The sequence below is a fragment of the Spea bombifrons genome, chromosome 8 (assembly GCF_027358695.1).
Source record: "Spea bombifrons isolate aSpeBom1 chromosome 8, aSpeBom1.2.pri, whole genome shotgun sequence".
NCBI lineage: Eukaryota > Metazoa > Chordata > Amphibia > Anura > Pelobatidae > Spea > Spea bombifrons.
The window spans coordinates 15,701,507-15,723,210 of record NC_071094.1 but is presented as its reverse complement, the minus strand read 5'-3'; the positions used below and the strand labels follow the sequence as shown (position 1 = coordinate 15,723,210).

General features: G+C 40.8%; 1 protein-coding gene across 1 annotated transcript in view; it reads right to left on the bottom strand.

Moving 5' to 3' along the window:
* Nucleotides 1–21,704, bottom strand: part of ASTN2 (astrotactin 2) — a 715,352-nt gene that overhangs the window by 289,392 nt on the left and 404,256 nt on the right. The window contains exon 14 of the mRNA XM_053473898.1: nt 313–492. Within this exon, the coding sequence (XP_053329873.1) occupies nt 313–492 (180 nt within the window). The remainder of the gene's footprint in view (nt 1–312; nt 493–21,704) is intronic.

Here is a 21,704-nt window from a genome sequence, read left to right as displayed (position 1 = left end):
TGTGGCTGAGCTGTGGTTACTCCTAGATGCTTCCACTGAACAATAATAGCACTTACAGTGCAGAATGAGTAGGGCAATTTCACAAACTGGCTTGTGGCAAATGTAGCATAACAGTTGAATACCCCCTCCAACATTTCAAGTGAGTACCTACTCCTCTGTTTCCCCTGTCTTTCTCATTGAGAGCTTTTTGAACAAATATTATTTCACAAATAAGATGTCAAATCAAAACATGGAACTATTTGATTGCAAACCTCAGGAGAAACCCTAGGTCAAAAAGACATAGACATGCATTCTTAAACAAGAAATGCTCACCTTTCTGGTACTGGAGCCACAGTTGCTGTTGCACTTTCTTGCTGGGAAATCGGATTGTACATGTAAGTTCTGAGCCATACAGTGCTTCTGAGATGTAGTGAGAGCCAAATAACCGCATGACACTTTGTAATTCTTCTCGGCTACTCTGAGAATTTAGGATCTTTAGCACATTAGCAAGTCCTGCACATAAAGAATGTTCTTTAATTTAGAATGTTAAAAATCACGTAAAAGCATTATTTCACATACAGTGTGTCACGTGACTCACCCGTCCGCCCCGCCGTCGTCTGCCTGCTGGGCGGGCCGACCTCCATACACCCTACATTCCCAGCAACCAGGGACGCCGAGGAAACGAGTCGGCAGGAGGCCCGGCCCCAAAACACTCAGTGTCCCATCTCCCAGCGTCCCATTTCAGGCAAGGGGCCGACCCCTGCACTCAGTACTTTGTCTCCATGGTGATCAGGGATGTCAGAGAGACAAACCAGGGAGGGGACCAATCCCCGCAAACAACGTATCGTCTCCCTGGCAACCACGGATGCCAGGGAGACGAACCAGGAAGAAGGCCGGCCCCCACACTCAGCATACTGCCTCCCTGGCATCTGTGGTTGCCAGGGAGACAGACACGGTTGCTCTTGGTCTCCACAGGTGTTCATGTTTGCAGAACAAACCATGGACACCTGCGAAGACTGATTACAGCAGTCAGAGGGTTGAGTTCCACCCTTTACAAATCCTTAACAGCTGAGCTGTCATTGCTCAGTTGTTCTGGGGTAAAGCTGGAGTTAGCTGCGCTCCTACAGAGATTCAAAGTGTTTATTGTAATGTGACCCTTGGCCTGATACTACCAATTCTGAACCTGTGCTGCCTGGTATACTGACTGTTGGACCTGCCTGACCAGAATTTCTGCCTGACCCCTTCGATACTGTGTTTCTGCCTGATCTCTTTGAGAGCTGCAATTGGGTTCCTACCTGAGATCCTGACACAATGATTCATCAATCAGAATCTCTAATGTATGTGTATGTATATTATGACAAACCCTGTAGCATGAGGGCCATAAATGTCATATTTAGGGATCCTAAGCACAGTCCTCTAGGGCAATCAGAGTCAGGAACACCAGCTTGTAGCAAAAGAGTGCTTTATTTTAACTGTTTAGATGCAACACCCCAAAACAAAATCATAAAAAGAAACACCAAGCTCCCAATTGGAGCCCTCTCTTACTGTACGATGCTGGCCCAGACCAACCAGCCTAATCACCCACTAACTTGACCTCCCAGCCAGACCCAGCTAAGCCAGGCTCTGGAAAACCTCTCCCAGACAGCACACACATGTCCAGGCAGGTATTGCCTCACTTGGCTCAGGGATAGTCTTCTTCAGGGCCTCTCCCTGCCCTGAGAGCACAGGGAAACTTCCTCTTCTCCCAACAGTCTCTCGGATTATCAGCCTCCAGGGGTTTTAATGCCCAGCAACTAAGCCTGATGCAGGCTCCATAGAAATCCCAGACCGGATCCTGCAGACTTCTAGCCTCCTGGAAAAGCAGACAGAGATTTTCCACAGAATGGGGGAACGGAGCATTGGCCCACCTTGCTCTCCAATTGCTCCACCCCAGGGACCCATATTTATGATCTGGATAGCACCTGTACTCAAATGCCCTGGGGTTTACATTGTCACAATATGTATATACCGTATTGGCTCGAATATAGGCCGCACTTTTTTCCCCCACTTAAAGTCTTTAAAGTGGGGGTGCGGCCTATATTCGGGGTCTAACGCCCGACGCCCGGGACATGCAGTCCCGGGCGCCGGGTAGGCAGCGGGGTTAGGATACAGATCCCCCGCAGCGGTGCAGGGGACCTGTATCCTACTCTCGGATGTGCTCAGACAGCCTCCCCTGCCACCACTTCCCACGGGGGGAGTGCCGGCACGGGAGATTGTCTAAGCGCATCGCGCAGACGTTTACCGGCAGCGGCGATGCGAGCATAAACAACCTCCGCTGACGGCACGTCTGCACAATGTGCATTAACAATCTCCCTTGCCGGGAATTCCCACGGGGGGAGTCCCGGCAAGGGAGATTTTTAAAGCACATCTTGCAGACGTGCCGGCAGCGGAGGTTGTCCTGCTTGCATCGCCGCTGCCGGTGAACGTCTGCGCGTGCCGGCACCGGAAGTTGAATACGTGTTATGTGTAGATGTCCCCCGCCGGCCCCGCAAGACCCCGTGGAGTCTGCGTGGGAGGGGGGGCATCTTGGGGACAGAGTGGCAGCATATCTCGGGGGGGTAGAGTGGCAGCATATCTTGGGGGGGATAGAGTGGCAGCATATATCGGGGGGGATAGTGTGGCAGCATATCTCGGGGGGTACATCTTCGGGACAGAGTGGCAGCAAATCTCTGGGGGGGCAGAAACTTTTTTCATTAAAAAAGCACCTAACTTTTAGGGTGCCGCCTATATTCGGGTATGGCCTATATCCGAGCCAATATGGTATACAAAAGTTATGGTGGGTAAAGGTGATGGAAAACCCTTCCACTAAAGCTTAGGGGGTAGTAGAAGCATTATTAAACACTCATCTACGGACACCAGACAAGGCAGAAGGCTTGTTGTTCCCTCAGAAATCTCATGGTGCTGTCACAACCACAGGGGATTCTGGGTAGGCACATGCAAATAAGAAGGGTTTTCCATCACCTTTACCCACCATACCCACCATAACTTATGTAGTCAAGTATTAAGCCAGTATCACAACCTCATGCTGACGAGTCCCATTAAGGACAAAACAGCTGTCCATGAATGGTGATCTGGCTATTGCACCTCTTAACGAGTTTTGTCTATAGGCTGTCCTGTACAGCGGGCAATTACTTTCAAGGGATCCAGGTATAAAGTGGATATAGAGGCAAAAGGTGATAATTGTTGATCTTATTTGCATGCGCCTACCCAGAATCCCTTGTGGTTGTAGCAGCATCATGAGATTTCTGAGGGAACAACAAGCCTTCTGGCTTGTCTGGTGTCTGTAGATGAGTGTTTAATAATGCTTCTACTATATATATATATATATATATATATATATATATATATATATATACACATATACATACACATACATTAGTGATTCCAATTAATGAAACATTGTTGCAGGAAAAAATAAGTGAACCCCTTGGAATTTCATGGATTTCTCTATATATCAGTCATACATATAGATTTGGTATGATCTTCAACTAATTCACAATAATAGAAAAATACAGTCTACATCAATTTATAACCCACAAATAGACATTTCTATCTAGGTTGTGTAAATAATCACTTCTCCAAAAAGCTAATTCTAGTCAGCTAACCAGTCCACTCAGTGAGACAGGTTTGGGAGTGTTGGTCAGAACTCATCACACAAATCTAGGGGATCTTCTTTGGCGACCTCTACATGGATAGTGAGAAAGTGAGAAAATTTTGTGTTTTAGCCAGGAATTCTTAAGAGCTACTGTCTTCTAGGATAAACTTTACATGTTTTCATTTTCACTTTTATTTATTTGTAATTCTCAAAAATGGGTCTGTTTTTTTATTTTTTTTCCAGGCGCGTCATTTGTTGTTAAGGGGTTAAGCAGCAACAAAAAACACAATAACAAAAAATAAAATAAATCCTTCTGAATTTCCATTCCTGCCTTCTACAGAACCTATGAGAACCATATAAACCAAATCCTTTCCGTCGTCATTCCACTCATGTATTTGCACAAATGGATGGTCATGACAAGGCTTTGCACAACTATTTTACATAAATGTCATAACCATTCACTTGGGTAAGTGCAGGAGGTTGAGTATACGGTTTCTATATGGTGCTTGTGTGAGGTCAGAAGGTCACTAGAGATATTTTGAAGGGGACAAAATCTTGCTCATAATTTTGGATGGTAGATAGAAGCAGCTTATCAGCCTGCAAGTTTAATATCAGAGTACTTTCACCCAGGATTGGTTATGAGCTCCTGTAGCATGTCAGTCCAATGATAGCCTGCATGTCCACATTGCAAAAATAATAACCCCACGAATACTTGAGTTGCTTATGCATAGAGATAGTCCCTTTTAAAGTAGGCTATTTTAAGTAGGAGTTAAAAAGAAAACAGGAGTACAAAGTGGTGAAAAAGTTTTATTTGGTTGCATTTATAACCCCTTAATGACAAAGCCCGTACATGTACGGGCTCAAAATGCATTGTTTTCAATGGGTGTAGAGACCGCCCATTGTCCTTAAGGGGATAATTAATCAGTAATCTGCAGAACTAGAAAGGGTTACAAACCTCTATTGTATTTTTTGTTTTTTTCCTGTGTGCTGCAGCTCAGTTAATTAAGGGGAGGGGTTACCTATTTTCACCTGTGTGAGTAAGTATATAAAGCCACAACTAACTTATAGAGCAGGGGTATCCATGTTTTTTCTGCAGTGGGCCACTTCACCAGAAATGTATGTGTGCATGGGCCACACTAATTTTTCATTGAGAGAAAATATGGCCTTTTAGCTTTATGATGCATATTAATACAGGGTTAATTTGGCAAAATGCCGAAAAAAACCCCACCGAAAATAATCATCCACAGGGGACCTGCTGTTTCCCTCTGTGTTGTTCAGCAGCGTCTCTTGCTCCGTCAAGGTGACGCAGAAACCCAGCGGAGTCATTTGAATGCGTGTCACCTCACGTGACTCCGCTACGTTCCTGTTCCCCTGGGGAGGTCAACAGAAGTTCAAACAGACTGTGCTAACAGCAATCACACTTCTATGATGCCCAGGATCCTGGCTGCCTGTGCATGATAGGAGTGTGATTGCTGTTAGTAATCATATATATTTAATATAGCAATGACACTCCTATCATGCACAAGCAGCCACAGTAGCAAAAGCTAGCAGAAATTATACTTTTATCATGTCCATTGGTAAAATGTGAGCAGGACCGGCCAGTCCAGTCCTGCTCACTCATGCGGGACGCATTTTGGCCCGTGGGCCGCACGTTGGACGCCCCTGTCATAGAGCTTGCTCACTTGAGTTGTTTCTGCATAGAGATAACCTACTTCAAAAGAGACTATTTTAAGTAGGAGTTGAAAAGGAGATTAGACAAGGTACTGTTTTGTACATTTAACTGTATTATTGCCAGGTGTTTTTTGTTTAACGGTTTATTTTTTACATTTCTTGTTATTTTTTTCTCTCCTATACTTGTTGATTCTGTGTGTGGTTATGAGAGTTAGGCTTGGTTTCCATTGGGGTTTTTTTTGCTAAAAACGCCTATAAAAACGCCAATAGCGCCACCTGGCGTTTTTTTGTGAAAAACGGCTGCAGCCAGATGTTAGCTGTAATTCAATAGGAAATCGCAAAATGCCATTTCCACTTGGCGTTTTTCTGTTTGGCGTTTTTTCAGTCCTCTTTGGCGTTTTTCTGCTTTTTTGGGCTCTGTGGCAGTTTTTCAAAACTGCAGCATGTTGACACTCTGGCGTTTTTTGCAAGAAATCTTGGCTTTTTTTCTCCAATAGAAGTCTATGGGAGAGAAAAAACGCCATGAAAAAGCCATGTGGGTTTATTGCCTTGGCGTTTTTTATGGCGTTTTTTCCACAGTTACAATGCAGAGGATGGACCCAGTATCTGTGTGTCCTACGAGAAATAGGCTGAAAACAAACAGTTTCACACAAAACAAAGTCCTGGACTGGTTCATATTGAATTTTACACCATTTGGAACAAACATGCCATTACAAACAAACATACCCGACGCATCAACTGGATCCTGCGTGCCAAAAGCAACAGCAAACAATTTGCACCATCATTTGGGGCCAATCTTCCCAGAGGAGCAGACATTCGAAATAAAGCATGCCTTACAAACCACAGAAAAGAGACAAAAGGGTCTACCAAGTAAATGACATCAGGAGAGGGCAGATACTTGCCATTTATCCTAATCCCTTTTAGCTGGGTGAAACTTCTAACTTGTAAAGGCTGGAAAAACTGCCTAAGGTCAAAAAAAGCAATTTCCACAGAAAGGCTAAAACGCCAGAAAAAACTGCAGAAAAAACGCCAAAACGCAGGTAAATGCAGTGGCAGTTTTCTTGGCAGTTTTCCTGGCGTTTTTCATCAAGAAAAAAACGCCGGACAAAAACCCAAGTGGAAACCTAGCCTTAGGCTAGGTTTCCACTTGGGTTTTTGTCTGGCGTTTTTTTCTTGATGAAAAACGCCAGGAAAACTGCCAAGAAAACTGCCGCTGCATTTACCTGCGTTTTGGCGTTTTTTCTGCAGTTTTTTCTGGCGTTTTAGCCTTTCTGTGGAAATTGCTTTTTTTGACCTTAGGCAGTTTTTCCAGCCTTTACAAGTTAGAAGTTTCACCCAGCTAAAAGGGATTAGGATAAATGGCAAGTATCTGCCCTCTCCTGATGTCATTTACTTGGTAGACCCTTTTGTCTCTTTTCTGTGGTTTGTAAGGCATGCTTTATTTCGAATGTCTGCTCCTCTGGGAAGATTGGCCCCAAATGATGGTGCAAATTGTTTGCTGTTGCTTTTGGCACGCAGGATCCGGTCGCGTATGTTTGTTTGTAATGGCATGTTTGTTCCAAATGGTGTAAAATTCAATATGAACCAGTCCAGGACTTTGTTTTGTGTGAAACTGTTTGTTTTCAGCCTATTTCTCGTAGGACACACAGATACTGGGTCCATCCTCTGCATTGTAACTGTGGAAAAAACGCCATAAAAAACGCCAAGGCAATAAACCCACATGGCTTTTTCATGGCGTTTTTTCTCTCCCATAGACTTCTATTGGAGAAAAAAAGCCAAGATTTCTTGCAAAAAAACGCCAGAGTGTCAACATGCTGCAGTTTTGAAAAACTGCCACAGAGCCCAAAAAAGCAGAAAAACGCCAAAGAGGACTGAAAAAACGCCAGACAGAAAAACGCCAAGTGGAAATTGCATTTTGCGATTTCCTATTGAATTACAGCTAACATCTGGCTGCAGCCGTTTTTCACAAAAAAACGCCAGGTGGCGCTATTGGCGTTTTTATAGGCGTTTTTAGCAAAAAAAACCCAAATGGAAACCAAGCCTTAGCAAGATTGATGGTCTGACTCAGTTCACATCTTGCTCCACGGGTGGGGTTGAGAGTGTAAGAAAGGTAAGTAAGAGAGTGCTAGACAGATTGTGGCGGTAGGGGACTCTATAATTAAGAGAGTAGATAGGATAATCTGCCGCTCTGATCAGATCAACCAGACATGTTGCTGACAGAGTGGATGGATTATTGGGAGGGGCTGGGGAAGACCTGGCTGTCATGGTCCATATTGGTACCATTGACTAAGTCAGTGTGAAATGGAAGGTCCTAAAGAATGATTTCAGGGAATTAGGAGGTAAACTGAAGAAAAGGACCTCCAAGGTAGTATTCTCAGAAATATTACCTGTGCCACACATAATAGTTCAAAGGCAGCGGGAGATTAGGGAGGTTAATGCATGGCTAAAGTAGGAAGGAGGGTTTTGGCTTTTTAGGGCATTGGGCTGATTTCGCACTTGGGTACAATCTTTATAGCCATGATGGATTGCAGCTAAACGGAAGAGCATCTGTTGTGCTGGGGGACAGGATGGCTAGAAGGATGGAGGTAGGGCTGCAACAACTAATTGATAACATTGATAATAATCGATCATGAAAATATCCCTCGTTTTTATAATCTGACCTTAAATAGAGGTTGGATAATAACACTAAGATCCAGATCCCCCACAGTGCTGCAGGGGACCCGGATCCTCCTCTCTAACAGCCGGTGGGGGCTGTCTTTGCGATGAAGTTCGGATACGACTCTTCGGTTCATTCCTTTCCTTATAGCGTCCACACTGCTCAGCAACTCATCTAACAGTAAGTATAAAATTAATATTTGGGCTGCTGAAAGTAAGGGGAGGTGGGGGTTGATTTAGGAGCAGTTATGGTTGACGGGGTGTTTAGGGTTAATTTAGGGGCAGTTATGGTTGATGGGGTCGTTGGGGTAAATTTAGGGCAGTTATGGTTGATGGAGATTTTAATTAAATTGGGATAGAGGGACTAGTAGTTCTGCGAGGGGATTCAGGTTTTTGAACCTGTTAAATGAAACATTCATGTCACAAGTGGTACAAGCACCAACTAGGAAGGATTCTTGTCTGGATCTGGTTATAACAAAACAATATTAATCTACTGTCAAACATTCAAATAGGGGAGCACTTGGGTAATAGTGATCACAATATGGTGTCTTTTGAAATAAACTCAAAAAAGAAATTGCACATGGGGAATACTAAAACATATAATTTTAAAAAGGCCAATTTCAATAAGATAAGGGCAGCTTTACAACATATTGTCTGGCATTAACTCTTTTTAGTAATAAAAACACTGAGGAAAAATTGAGAATCTTCAAACAAATATTAGAAAGGTACACTTCTCAGTATGTACCATTGGGTAATAAATATAAAAGAAACAGATTGAAACCAATGTGGCTTAGTGCGGAAGTAAACCAAGAAATTAACAATAAGAAAAGGGCTTTTAAAGCATTTAAATCAAACAAATCAGAGGAAGCAAATAATGCATGCAAAAATGTGATTCGATGGGGTAAACTAGAAAATGAGAGAGGGATAGCCAAAGAGAGCAAAACCAACCCCCAAAAATTCTTTAAGTACATACATTTTAGAAAAACAAAAAAAGAAAGTGTAGGTACACTAAAACAGAGATGGGGGAGTTAATTAAAGTTTCTGTTTTTTCCTGGTCCTCGTTAACTAACTGTTTTTCTTCAGTATATATTGAGGACGCTATGGCAATGAATATGCAAATGACCACTGCAAAAAATGTGCAAACAAATTGTGATTGTCAATAAAGCTCCGGGGCCTGACGGTATTCACCCACAAGTACTTAAGGAGCTGAGTCTGAAAAAAAGTGAACCTCTGTTTCTAATCTTCCGGGATTCTTTTCTTTCAGGAATTGTACCAGAGGATTGGAGGAAGGCAGATGTGGTTCCTATATTCAAAAAGGGTTCAAACTGTTTGCCTGGAAATTATAGACCTGTGTGCCTGGGAAAGTGCCGGGGAAAGTATTTGAAGGGCCATTAAGGGATAATATTCAGGAATTCATTGGGAAGAACAGTGTTACTAGTAAAAATCAGCATGGCTTTTTGAAACATAGGTCATGTCAAACTAATTTAATTGCAATCTACGAAGAAGTAAGTAGAAGTGTAGATCAGGGTCTTGCAGTGATGTAATCTACTTGGATTTTGCCAAGGCGTTTGACACGGTTCCACACAATAGGTTAGTATTCAAACTGAAAGAAATTGGTCTAGATGCAAATTCTTGTTCTTAGGTTAAACATTGGCTTTGTGAGTACAGAGTTGCTATAAATGGTAAATCTCCAAGCTGGACAAAAGTGGTAAGTGGTGTTCCCCAGGGTTCTGTTCTGGGACCAATTTTATTAAACACATTTCCGTGTTTGCAGATGACGCTAAACTCTGTAGAGTAATACAATGTGAGCAGGATATTACTTTGATATTACTTTGCTGCAGAGGGATTTAGACTGGGGGACTGGGCACACAAATGGCAGATTAAATTTTATGTAGATAAATGCAAAGCTATGCACTATGGGGTAAGGAATGCACAAGCAACTTACACCCTAAATGGTAGTGAATTAGGGATAACAACAAAAGAGAAGGATTTGGGAATTGTTATAGACAAACTAGGAAACAATGTGCAATGTCAGTCAGCAGTTGCTAAGGCCGGTAAGGTATTGTCATGTATTAAAAGGGGCATCAATTTGTGGGATAAAAATATAATTTTGCCCCTTTATAGATCAATGGTAAGACCCAGTAGCGTACCTAGCGGGGGGTGCCACGGGCTAGGGTGACCACATGTCCCGGATCCCCGGCAGCCAAGTCACTTTTTTTTTTTTTGACACGGAGGAGTGAGAGGGGGGCCTAGCAACCGCCCGGCGGCCCTCAGTCTCCTTCGCGAGGCCTCTAACTCCGTCGCGGTGCCGGCATGTCATGCTGAGTGCCGAAATATGATGTAATATTTCGGCGCTCAGCAGTGAAGCAGCGCAGCACCGCAGGACACCGCAGGACTTCTGGAAGGTAAGTCCAAAACCTTTAACTACAAAGGGGGAGAGGGGGGGTAGATAGTGAGGAGGGAGGGGGGTAGATAGTGAGGAGGGAGGGGGGTAGGTAGTGAGGAGGGAGGGGGGAGAGAATGAATGAATGTGTGGATGAATTGTCTGAATGAGGGAGATAATTAATTAGTTTGTGAGAATGCATTAATGAATGTGTAAACTTGTGTGAATGAGAGAGAATAAATGATTGTGTGAATTAATTATGTGAATGAAAGTGTGAATTAGTGAGTGACTGTTAAAGTGTTTGTGTGTACGATAGATGTATAATTGATTTGTGGAAAGGCAAAGATGGCACAAGCAGGATGTTTGAGCCTTGGGGACCAAGATGACACAGGCAGGTTGTTTATGGGACAAAGATGGCACAGGCCGGGCTGTTTGGGACAAAGTTGACTCATGCTGGGCTGTTTGGGGACAAAGATGGTAAATCCTATGTGTGTAATCTGGGTGCTGGTCAGGTTCTATGTGGGCGGTGTGGATGCCAGAGCTGGCTTTGGGTTGTGCAACCTATCATCTATGCCTGTAGTTTTATCTCTTGATATGTTTCCATACATTATTATTGTGTACCTGCAAATACGGGATTTGTATGTCTGATTCTATGCCTCCAGTGCTGAGTTCACATGTGAACAATAATAATAACAATATATATGTATATATATATATATATATATATATATATATATATATATATATATATTTGCTAACAGCAATCACACTTCTATCATGCCAAGTCAACTAGTACATGCTGGAATCTGCTGGAATGCCTGGGCATGATAGGAGTGCAGTAATATATATATATATATATATATATATATATATTGTTATTGAATTATTTTGTCCTATTTTGAGGTGTTACTTACTTTAAATAAAAAGTGTGAGATTCTTTTTATGGTGGGGGGTCATATTTGGTTTCGGACAAGTAAATGCTGGATTTTCGGTTTCAGTCCAGAATTTTCGTTTCGTTGCATTCCTAAGCAAGACAATGAAGTGGTAGGCTTACACCACATCAATGTTTGGGTTAGTATATAGTGATAGGAGTTATGCTGCACTATTATCAGTGTCGGCCTCAGTATATAGTGATAGGTGTTATGCTGTACCCCCATCAATGTCGGCCTCAGTATATAGTGATAGGTGTTATGCTGTACCCCCATCAATGTCTGCCTCAGTATATAGTGATAGGTGTAATGCTGTACCACCGTCAATGTCTGCCTCAGTATATAGTGGTAGGTGTTATGCTGTACCACCGTCAATGTCTGCCTCAGTATATAATGATAACAGTAATGCTATACCACCTTCAATGTCTGCGCCAGTATATAACGATGCAGCTATGCAGTTTTAAAGTGTTTGGGGGGGGTGCCACATACAGGATCCGCCCCAGGTGCCAAATACTGTAGGTACGTCCCTGGTAAGACCACACCTTAACATACACTGTGCAATCTTGGACACCTATTCTAAAGAATATAATAGCACTGGAAAAGGTACAGAGGCGGGCCACAAAAAAGGCAAAGGAAAGGGTTTTTTACAGTTAGGACAAGGATGTGGAATTCTCTGCCTGCATTGGTAGTTTTATCAGAGAAATTGTGCAATTCCTGCTCGGCAGAACAACTTGCTACAGAAAAGCAAAAAGACTTGCAATGCTTCCTGGGTTGGTTCCAGGAAAATTTGGCCCAGACATTTGAGGTTTTTCAAGTTTCTGCTGCTCAATCCCAAGGGAAAGTAAAGGAAAGATCTTCACATTAACGCAAAAGATCCAGGTCATCATCTAAGTCAGACCTATCCTCCGATGAGATCTCTCAATCATCTCTTTCTACTACAAGTGAGTAGTTACCATTTGAAAGAAAGAAATAATTTGGAGCCCCCTTGAAAGACCTGATGTCAGATGTCGGACACTAAAAGAGCTCTCCCTGAGGATAGAAGGGTCAAATGAAATCAGAGGCCTTTCCAGTTGTCTTCCTGATGACAAAATTTTTGCAGTCTCTACGGAGACAGAAAATTCCAAGACCGACCTAAGAAACAGGAGAAGAGGAAGTTCTGACAAAGTAGGAGGAAGGCTACAGCAGTTCAGACACACCTGGGAACAGACCACTCAAAATATTTGGATCCGGAAAAGCATTACGGAGGGGTACAGGATCAAGTTCTTTCAAGTTCCCCTGAGCCAGTTCCTGATTTCCTCATATCCCTCGGCAACCAAAAATTTAGCCCTTTATTCAGAAAGCCTCACTTTGCTGCAAAAGGGAGTTATAGAGAAGGTCCCGGTTCCAGGGAGTTGACTCTCGTCTCTTTCTGGTTCCAAAGCCGGACAGCTCCTTGCGTCCGGTTTTGGATCTGAAGAGGGTCAACAGCTGTATCCGCTATCAGCATTTCCGGATGGAAAACCTTGCTTTTGTCACGCAGATTCTACAGAAAGGTGATTTTATGGTGATGGTAGACTTAAAGGGCCCCTACCTTCATGTTCCTATAGCCGAAGCATCCAGGAAGTTCCTCAGATTCGCTGTTCGGGTAAGCGAGGATTCATCATTTTAAGTTCAAGGCCCTGCCTTTCGGTCTGTCATCAGCTCCAAGGGTTTTCACCAAGATCCTGTCTCCATTGACAGTGAGTCTAAGAGTAAGGGGTATCGCTATGTTACCGTATTCGGACGATTGGCTCATCAAGGCCGGATCTAGAAAGAGACTGCTGGCAGACCTAGCCACCATGATTCCGAAGAAATCCAATCTCCTGCCTTCCACCAGGATCCAATTCCTGGGGTTAGTAGTGGACTCAGTTTCCCGGTGCATCTTTCTTCCAAACTCAAAGATCAGGAAGATAAGACAAGAGATTGCTTCTCTTCAAAGGAATCCTACCTGCTCTTTCAGAAGGGCTATGAGCGTCCTGGGTCTTCTCCCGGCATCCATCCCTGCGGTCAGTTGGGTGAAATCTCAGCTACGTCCCTTACAATGACAGATTCTTTCAAATTGGCCAAGACAGGAAGAAGACCTGGACTCAAACTTCATGATCTCAGGTCAGGTCCTATCTCATCTGAACTGGTGGAAGAAGTCAGCCCATCTCTCCAAGGGTCTCTCATTCCAACCCCAAAATTGGATAGCTTTGACAAAGGATGCCTCAAGAATTGGCTGGGGGGCACATTTAGGTTGTCTCCATAAGATTCTCGTCAGTCTTCCAATTACCGAGAATTGAAGGCGGTCCTTCTGGCCCTCATGGCTTTCAGGCCCCATATTGAGGGTCAATCTGTAAGAATTCAGTCAGACAGCGTGACTACGGTCTCCTACATAAACAAGCAAGGAGGAACACGGCTAAGAAATCTACAGATTCTATGCGCGGTGCTAATTATGTGGTCCCAACAACATCTAAAAGATATCTCAGCAACCCATATCAGAGGCTGCAACAATTTGATTGCGGACAACCTCAGCAGGGCAAGGTGGTCTCAGGCGGAGGGGTCTTTAACCGCACAGACCTTCTCCACCTTAGTGGCAAGATTTGGCCTTCCGGAAGATGGCGTTTCCGTTTGGCCTACATTTTTCCTCCGGTAGCCTTGATTCCTCAAATTCTCCAAAAGATTCGTTCAGACAGGGCCAGGGTCTTGGCCATTATTCCTTACTGGCCAAGCCAGAGTTGGTTTACCCTACTCAAGCAGCTGACCTTGGCCTCTTGGGAACTTCCGACTTCTAAGCCATTGTTGGACAACAGGGAGCTTCGTCCAGAACTTCTTCGGATGTTTAAGTTGACGGCCTGGCTGTTGCAAGGTTGATTCTGCGTAACCAAGGTGTTGACGGAGAGATGTCTGATTTTCTATTGAAATCTGTAAGAAGCTCTACATCCAGGATATATTTTCGAGTTTGGAAAAAGTTTCTTCTGTGGTGGTCAGTCAAGGGTTAGAGGATATTCCCTCCAAATATCATCTCTATTCTACAGTTTTTACAAGAAGGTTTGGCTGCGGGCCTCGAGACGACCCTTAAGTGGCAGATTTTGGTGCTTAATCATTTCTTTCTATCGGACTTGGTCTCTCACCTTCCGGTCGGACGATTCTTCAAAGACGCTACCATTCAGCGTTCTCCAAGAAGATCTCATTTTCCTACCTGAGACCTTACCATTGTTCTGCAGGTTCTTTGTTTGGCTCCCTTTGAACCATTGGAGGAAGTTTCCTTGAAGATCCTTTCCCTCAAGACTTTTGGTAGTGATTACTTTGGCCAAGCTCTCTTCTTCAGAAGATTTCACTGTTTTCCATCAAGACAAGTTTGTGCTTCATTTAAAACCCTCATTTCTTCCGACGGTCATCTCCAGGTCAAGTATCAATCAGCCCTTGGTGCTTCCCTCCTTTTTTCCATCTCCTTCCTCCCCGGAAGAATGTAAATGGCACACATTGGATGTAGGTGCGCTAAGCTAGTCACAGGCTCAAATACAAATGTATAATACGAGGCCTACCAAACAGGTGTTAGCATGCTGCAAAAACAGTGTATTGGCTGTACAATGTATATAAAAAACAAAAACTGTCTGCGCTTCTTACCCTAATAAAGTTGGCAACAAATATATAAACATAATATAAATGAGAGGTTTTGGTTATATGAATTGGCCAAAGCAGGGGGACACGTCTGGCACGGCGTAGTGTGTTACTGATGGTAGCCTTTGTTACTTTGGTCCCAGCTCTCTGCAGGTCATTCACTAGGTCCCCCCCCATGTGGTTCTGGGATTTTTGCTCACCATTCTTGTGATCATTTTGACACCACGGGGTGAGATCTTGCATGGAGCCCCAGATCGAGGGAGATTATCAGTGGTCCTGTATGTCTTCCATTTTCGAATAATTGCTCCCACAGTTGATTTCTTCACACCAAGCTGCTTGCCTATTGCAGATTCAGTCTTCCCAGCCTGGTGCAGGTCTACAATTTTGTTTCTGGTGTCCTTCAACAGCTCTTTGGTCTTGGCCATAGTGGGGTTTGGAGTGTGACTGTTTGAGGTTGTGGACAGGTGTCTTTTATACTGATAACAAGTTCAAACAGGTGCCATTAATACAGGTAACGAGTGGAGGACAGAGGAGACTTTTTTTTTTTTACTTTATTATAAACATAAGTATACAAACATAAGTAATATACAAAGGGGAAAGAATTACATCGTGATTCATTAGCAACAGAATAACAGAATATACATAAATGTACACCATTTTGCCTGAATATAATTACATAGTACAAATGTATATGCATCGTAATGCCCTAGTGTTGCTACGACAAGATCACGGCGTCTCATACAGTCTAAAAAGGCCTAAGTGTTTAAGAGATATTTAGGCCCCTCATTCACACCAACATACACTCCAGCCATACTCAAAAGGAGCTCAAATCCATTTTGTAACTAACTACAATGTTCCTTATACCGATTCCTATGCATATCCTTCTTCATGGTCATTCTTTGTTATAAATTCCTAGGAACAGTTATTCGTCATGTGACTAAAAGGAAAACAATAGAAACTGATTTTTTTTATAATTGGATATATATGTGTGTTTCTCTCTTTTCCACCTTTTTTTCTTTTTCTCTTTTCCTTTATTTCCCCCCCCTCCATTTCCTTCCTTTTTATTTCCTTCTCTTATTTCCTATTTCTTCTCCTCCCTTTTCCTGTTTTATAGGTTTTATGTAATAGGATATTTATCAATCCAGGGTTTCCAAATCTTATTGAATTTATGTATTCTCTGTTGTGCTTGGAAAAAGCCTTGCTCCATTAAACATTGATACTTTATTTGACTAATTACATTTTCGATAGGTATTATTGTTTTTTGTTGCCATTTCCTCGCAATACATATCTTCATTGCCAGGAGGCACTGTATTACTAAGGCTCTTTGGTTAAATGTTAAATTAGACAACCCTAAATGCAATAGTGCTTTATCAGTGGTCATGATAATATCTGTGTCAATAGTTACAGAAATTAATGCAAATAAATCCTTCCAAGACTGTAAAATCTCACTGCAGTCCCACCATATATGTCTAAAAGTTCCTTGTTCCTTATTACATCTCCAGCATACTGGAGAGTATTTCTGATGATATTTAGCTAATTTAGTTGCGTCAGGTACCAACGGAACATAATTTTATAATGTATTTCTATCATATTCAGACAGTGGGAGGTTTATTTCCACAAGGCTATCTATCCATTGAGATTTATCACATTGGATGCAGAGGTCATGATGCCATGTGTACATTACATTAATACATTTTGGGGATTCAATTTCCTCCATTAACAGGTAGCACCTCTTTAAACATTTATTAATTAACTCGAGTGAAAACAATTCATTAATCTGACGATTTATTATCGGTATTTTTTACCAGAAAATAAATTTGACCTTATATAATATCTCATTCTTAATACATTGTAGAATTCTATATTGCCAAAATTAAACTCCCCGGAGAGTTGTTGAAACGGTTTTATATCTCTTAAATGTAGTATATAATTAATTATTTTGTTTCTAAATCCGCTACAATTCCTAAGACTCAACTGGGGAATATTATTCTGAAGAATTTCTAATGGGGCTGTAGGAATGATTTTGTTTTTCATACCTATGCTACGTTTAAATGTGTTCCAAAATTCCATGGTACTCTTGATTGTAATGGGGAGGGTTTTAGTCACATTAATTGATCTATCATAACGCTGCCATATAAGGCATTCTAAATTACGCCTTTTCGGCATCTAGGGCCAGGAATACGGCTGGGGTTTTATATGATGTTACATATTCTACGAGGTCAATGATTTTGCGCGTGTTATCATTTCAATGTCTACCCTTTACAAAACCAGTCTGATTCCTATGTATTAACTGGGGAATTACCATTTTCAAACGCTCAGCAAGAATGGCCGAATATATCTTCGTATCCGTATTGATAAGTGATATTGGTCTAAAATTGGCCATTATTGTACTATCTTTTCCCGGTTTTAGTATCGGAAGAATAGATGCTTCTAACATACCATTTGGGAAGCACTTATTTAATTTTATTTCATTAAACGTATTGGTTAGTTGAGGCACTATTAGTTTAATAAGCTTTTTATAAAATAAGGATCCATCCGGTCCAGGCGCTTTATTAATCTTCAATGCCTTTATTGCTCTATATACTTCACTCTCCTTAAATTGCATATCTAGCAGTTCCGCTTGATTCTCAGGGATTTTTGGTAGTCTAGAATCTAAATGATATTTTTTAATGATATCGTTATCTTGATTCTGAATAGGTAGATTATACAAAGATGAATAAAATGAAGCAAATGCCCGTGCAATCTCTTCAGGGCTATATAGATACTTATTCCCATCTTTAATTTTTAATATTCTAGCTTTTAAATTGCGCTTTCTTAGTTGATGGGAGAGCATTTTATCCGCTCTATTACCTGCGTAGTAGAATTTTTGCTTCATTTTAATTATGTTATAATTTGCTTTGGAGATAAGTGCTTCTTGAATTTCCTTTTTAATTTTTATCATGTTCATTATGGATAGATTATCAGGAGAATCCGTGCATTTTCTTTTTAAATTACTTAAGGAGATATACAAATCCGATAATGTATTCTTATTTTTAGTTCTTATTTGTGCGGTCTTTTTAATTATTAGCCCTCTCATTACAGATTTGTATGCTCCCCATACATTTCCTAAACTAACATCGTCCGTCAGATTTTCCTGAAAATATTGTTCGGACTTCTGGAATAAGTATTCACATATTTCTTTAGATGACAGTAATGAATCCGCTAATCTCCAAGGTCGGGGGCTCGGTCTGTATTTCTTATTAATTTCTAAACAAACAGAGTCATGGTCCGACCAGACAATATTATTTATAGTAATATTTTTACAATCTTTTACTGTTTCAGCTTTTGTCAATATTATGTCTATCCTTGAGAAGCATTTATGTCTATGAGAAAAGAAAGTGAAGTCTATGTCATTTGGTCTAATAGTCCTCCATATATCATATAATTGAAATTTTCCTAAAGTATCTCTCAGAGCACTTGAAAGCGCATCTTGTCTATAATTACTAATGAGATTTGCACTTCTATCTATTTCACAATCTATAACACAATTGAAGTCACCCATACATAAAAAGGTTCCTTGTATATAGTTTTGAATTTTCTGTAAAGTACTATTAAGAAAATGAATCTGCTTTGTATTAGGTGCATTATTTTTCATTTTCCACCTATGTGTATATACCTGGTAAGATCTTTTCCAGTAATTTTCAATGATTTCAATTAAATTAATTAAACATTCATTCAGTCAAGTTCCACCAAAATTTAAATCGTGCTTTCTGTGAGAAAAAAAAACAAAAAACAAAAAAACAAAAACTTTATCTTATTGTTTGCTACCCTGAGCTTTGCACCTATTTCAAATGATCACTTAACCATTGCTGAGCTTCTTCTATAGTGGTCAGCCTTATTTCCTGATTGTCGAACCTTATAATCAATTTAACTGGAAAGACCCATATGTATCTGATGTTTCTATCCCTCAAAGTCTTAGTTATTTCTTGAAAATGTCTTCTCTTTTGTCTAGTAGCCATTGAGAGATCCTGGAAAAAAAATATATGTTTAAACTTTTCTAGTTTGGGAGCATAAACATTTGAGGCTCTCAAAGTTCTTTGACGCGTATAGAAAGTGGAGAATCGTATAATGTCTCTTGGTTTTGATTCCGGAATGTTTTTTTGTTTTGTAATTCTATGGACTTGTTCTATAACATCTTCTCTTTCAGTGTCATTTATTCCCATATCGATGAATAGGTCTTTCAGGAAGGCTCTAATCTGATCTTGTTTTATCTCTTCTGATATTCCTCTTAATCTTAGGTTTTTTCTTCGTGCTCTTTCTTCAGCCTCATTTAATTTTTGTTCTAAGGTGCATATCTTTCTTTGTAAGCTCTTCCTTTATAGAGCTTATCTCAAATTCTAGATAATCATTTTGCTCATATGTTTTAAGGCTATCTTCCAATTTTTTTAATTAATTTTTCCATTCATTATTTAGTTTCAGTAACTCTTCTTTAAATAGGTTAAGGTGGATTTCCATACAATGTTGGAGATAGTCTCTAGTAATCATTTGAGATTTTTGTGAGCTTGGGCTGAGAGATTGTAATTTGTCTATAGTGGTATCAGATAAACATAACAATTCCTCCGTGTTTTTAGGAGCCTGTGGAGAGAACAGTGTACTGATCTTTTTTTCTTTTTTTGGATCAAAATCTCGCTTTTCCCTTTTTTTTATATCTTGCATCATCTTTTTGGAAGCCATTTGACCCTTAATCAATGTATTCCAGTACAATCAATCTGATGCGTTTTCTATCCTCGTTGTACGACATTCATGACTTCAATATATATAGCATGGAGTTAAAAAGAAAAAAGGATCCAATTTACCTGTATATACTGTATATCGATCAGTTAATAAAGATTTCAAATATACTATATATTAATGATTACTCACTGGAGTCGAGTTTCTGCGTTCTTAACTAATTGCGTGTCTGTATTAGGTTGTTCTTATGTAGAATTATGTAAAATGTTGTAGTTCAGATGCTTTGTTGTAATATATAGTCCGCGGTTTCTGCAGCTCTCGATTCGCATCTGCTTCACAACCACTTCAACAGACTCTCGTTTAGTTACAGTCTCCAGTCTCGTTTAGTTTCAGTCTCCAGTCCGTTCCATCGGTCGTCGTATGTCAGGATGTGTGATGAGGGTTTCTAGTACTCTCTTATCTCCGCCGTAAGATCAGCAAGGTCGGCTATCCAAGGTGCACTCTCATTCGGATACCGCAATCGTAGCGGTTTGTTTCATTGTCCATTAATCTGCCGCTATGTTCGGGTCTGTGAGAGCCAGATATCTTGCTTGTTTGTAGGTGACCAAATACTTATTTTACCAAGGAATTTACAAATGAATTCATTAGAAATCCTACAATGTGATTTTCTGTATTCTTTCCCCCCATTCTGTCTCTCATAGTTGAAGTGTACCTATGGTGAAAATTACAGGCCTCTCTCATCTTCTTAAGTGGGAGAACTTGCACAATTGGTGGCTGACTAAATACTTGCCCCACTGTATATACTTTTATGGGCTAATTGGGGGGCTTCCAAAATCTCCCAATTGGATATGGGCCCAGTAAACCAATTTCTGAAAATTCCAAATTTGAAAACTAAAATGCGCATGTTCCAGTTTTGCCCTCATAGCTTCCTAAAAAAAATGCATGAACCATGCATGTGAGGCCTTGTTGGAAAGGCCTCACATGGGGGAAAGGCCTCAACATAGGGGATGTTGGTGAACACAATTTGGTGTTTTTTTCTGCACTTGCACATATTCTATACAAAATATAATATGAAATCTAAAGCAACATTGCAACATATGAAAAAAAATATATATATATAAAAATACCTCAAAATTTGGCAGCAATTGGCGATAAAATCCCTGTTTGAAAAGTGTCAAAATGACCCTAGTCGTACACCTTGACTTATCTACTGTTCATAAACATATCATTTTGGGGGGATAATCAGTATCTGTGACAACTATTGCATTTTAAAAACGTGATGCATGCCTTGCAATATTTGCCCTATACTGGTCAAAATAGATGAAAATCCTGGCCATATTGGGTGGTTTCCAAATCAGGACAAGTTAATGAATATATTTTGGATAATTTTTTTTACAGTGTATACAAAACATTTTTTTAATTTTTTCTCCACTTTTTCCAGTTTATTTCAAACAAAACAATGTACTACCCAGCTTAATATGGTGAAATGAAAGTCCTACTTGTGCTGAAAAAAACAATATATGATTTGTGTGGGTGCACTAATTGATAAGAGAGAAATTACAGTTGAAGAAAGACATAGCAAAAACACAAAAACGGCTCTGATCCTTTAGCGACACCTTAGTAGCAAAATCCCGGTCCTGAAGGGGTTAATGTGACCTATAACGTGAACAATTCAATTGTAAAACAAACTGAAATTAAAAAAAAACAACAAAAAACTCACAATAACCTGTGTGCACACCCTCTTATAACCAGAATTAACCAATCACATTCAAACTCATGTTAAATAGAAGTCAATACACACCTGTCATCATTTAAAGTGACTTTGATTAATCACAAATAAAGTTCAGCTCTTCTAGTAGGATTTACCTGTCATTTGCTTAGTTGCATCCCAGAGCTTAAGCCATGGTCCGCAGAGAGCTTCCAAAGCATCAGAGAGATCTCATTGTTGAAAGATATCAGCCAGGAGAAGGGTACAAAAGAATTTCCAAAGCATTAGATATACCATGGAACACAGTGGAGACAGTCATCAAGTGGAGAAACTATGGCACAACAGCGACACTACCAAGAACTGGACGTCCCTCCAAAATTAATGAAAAGACAAGAAGAAAACTGGTCAGGGAGG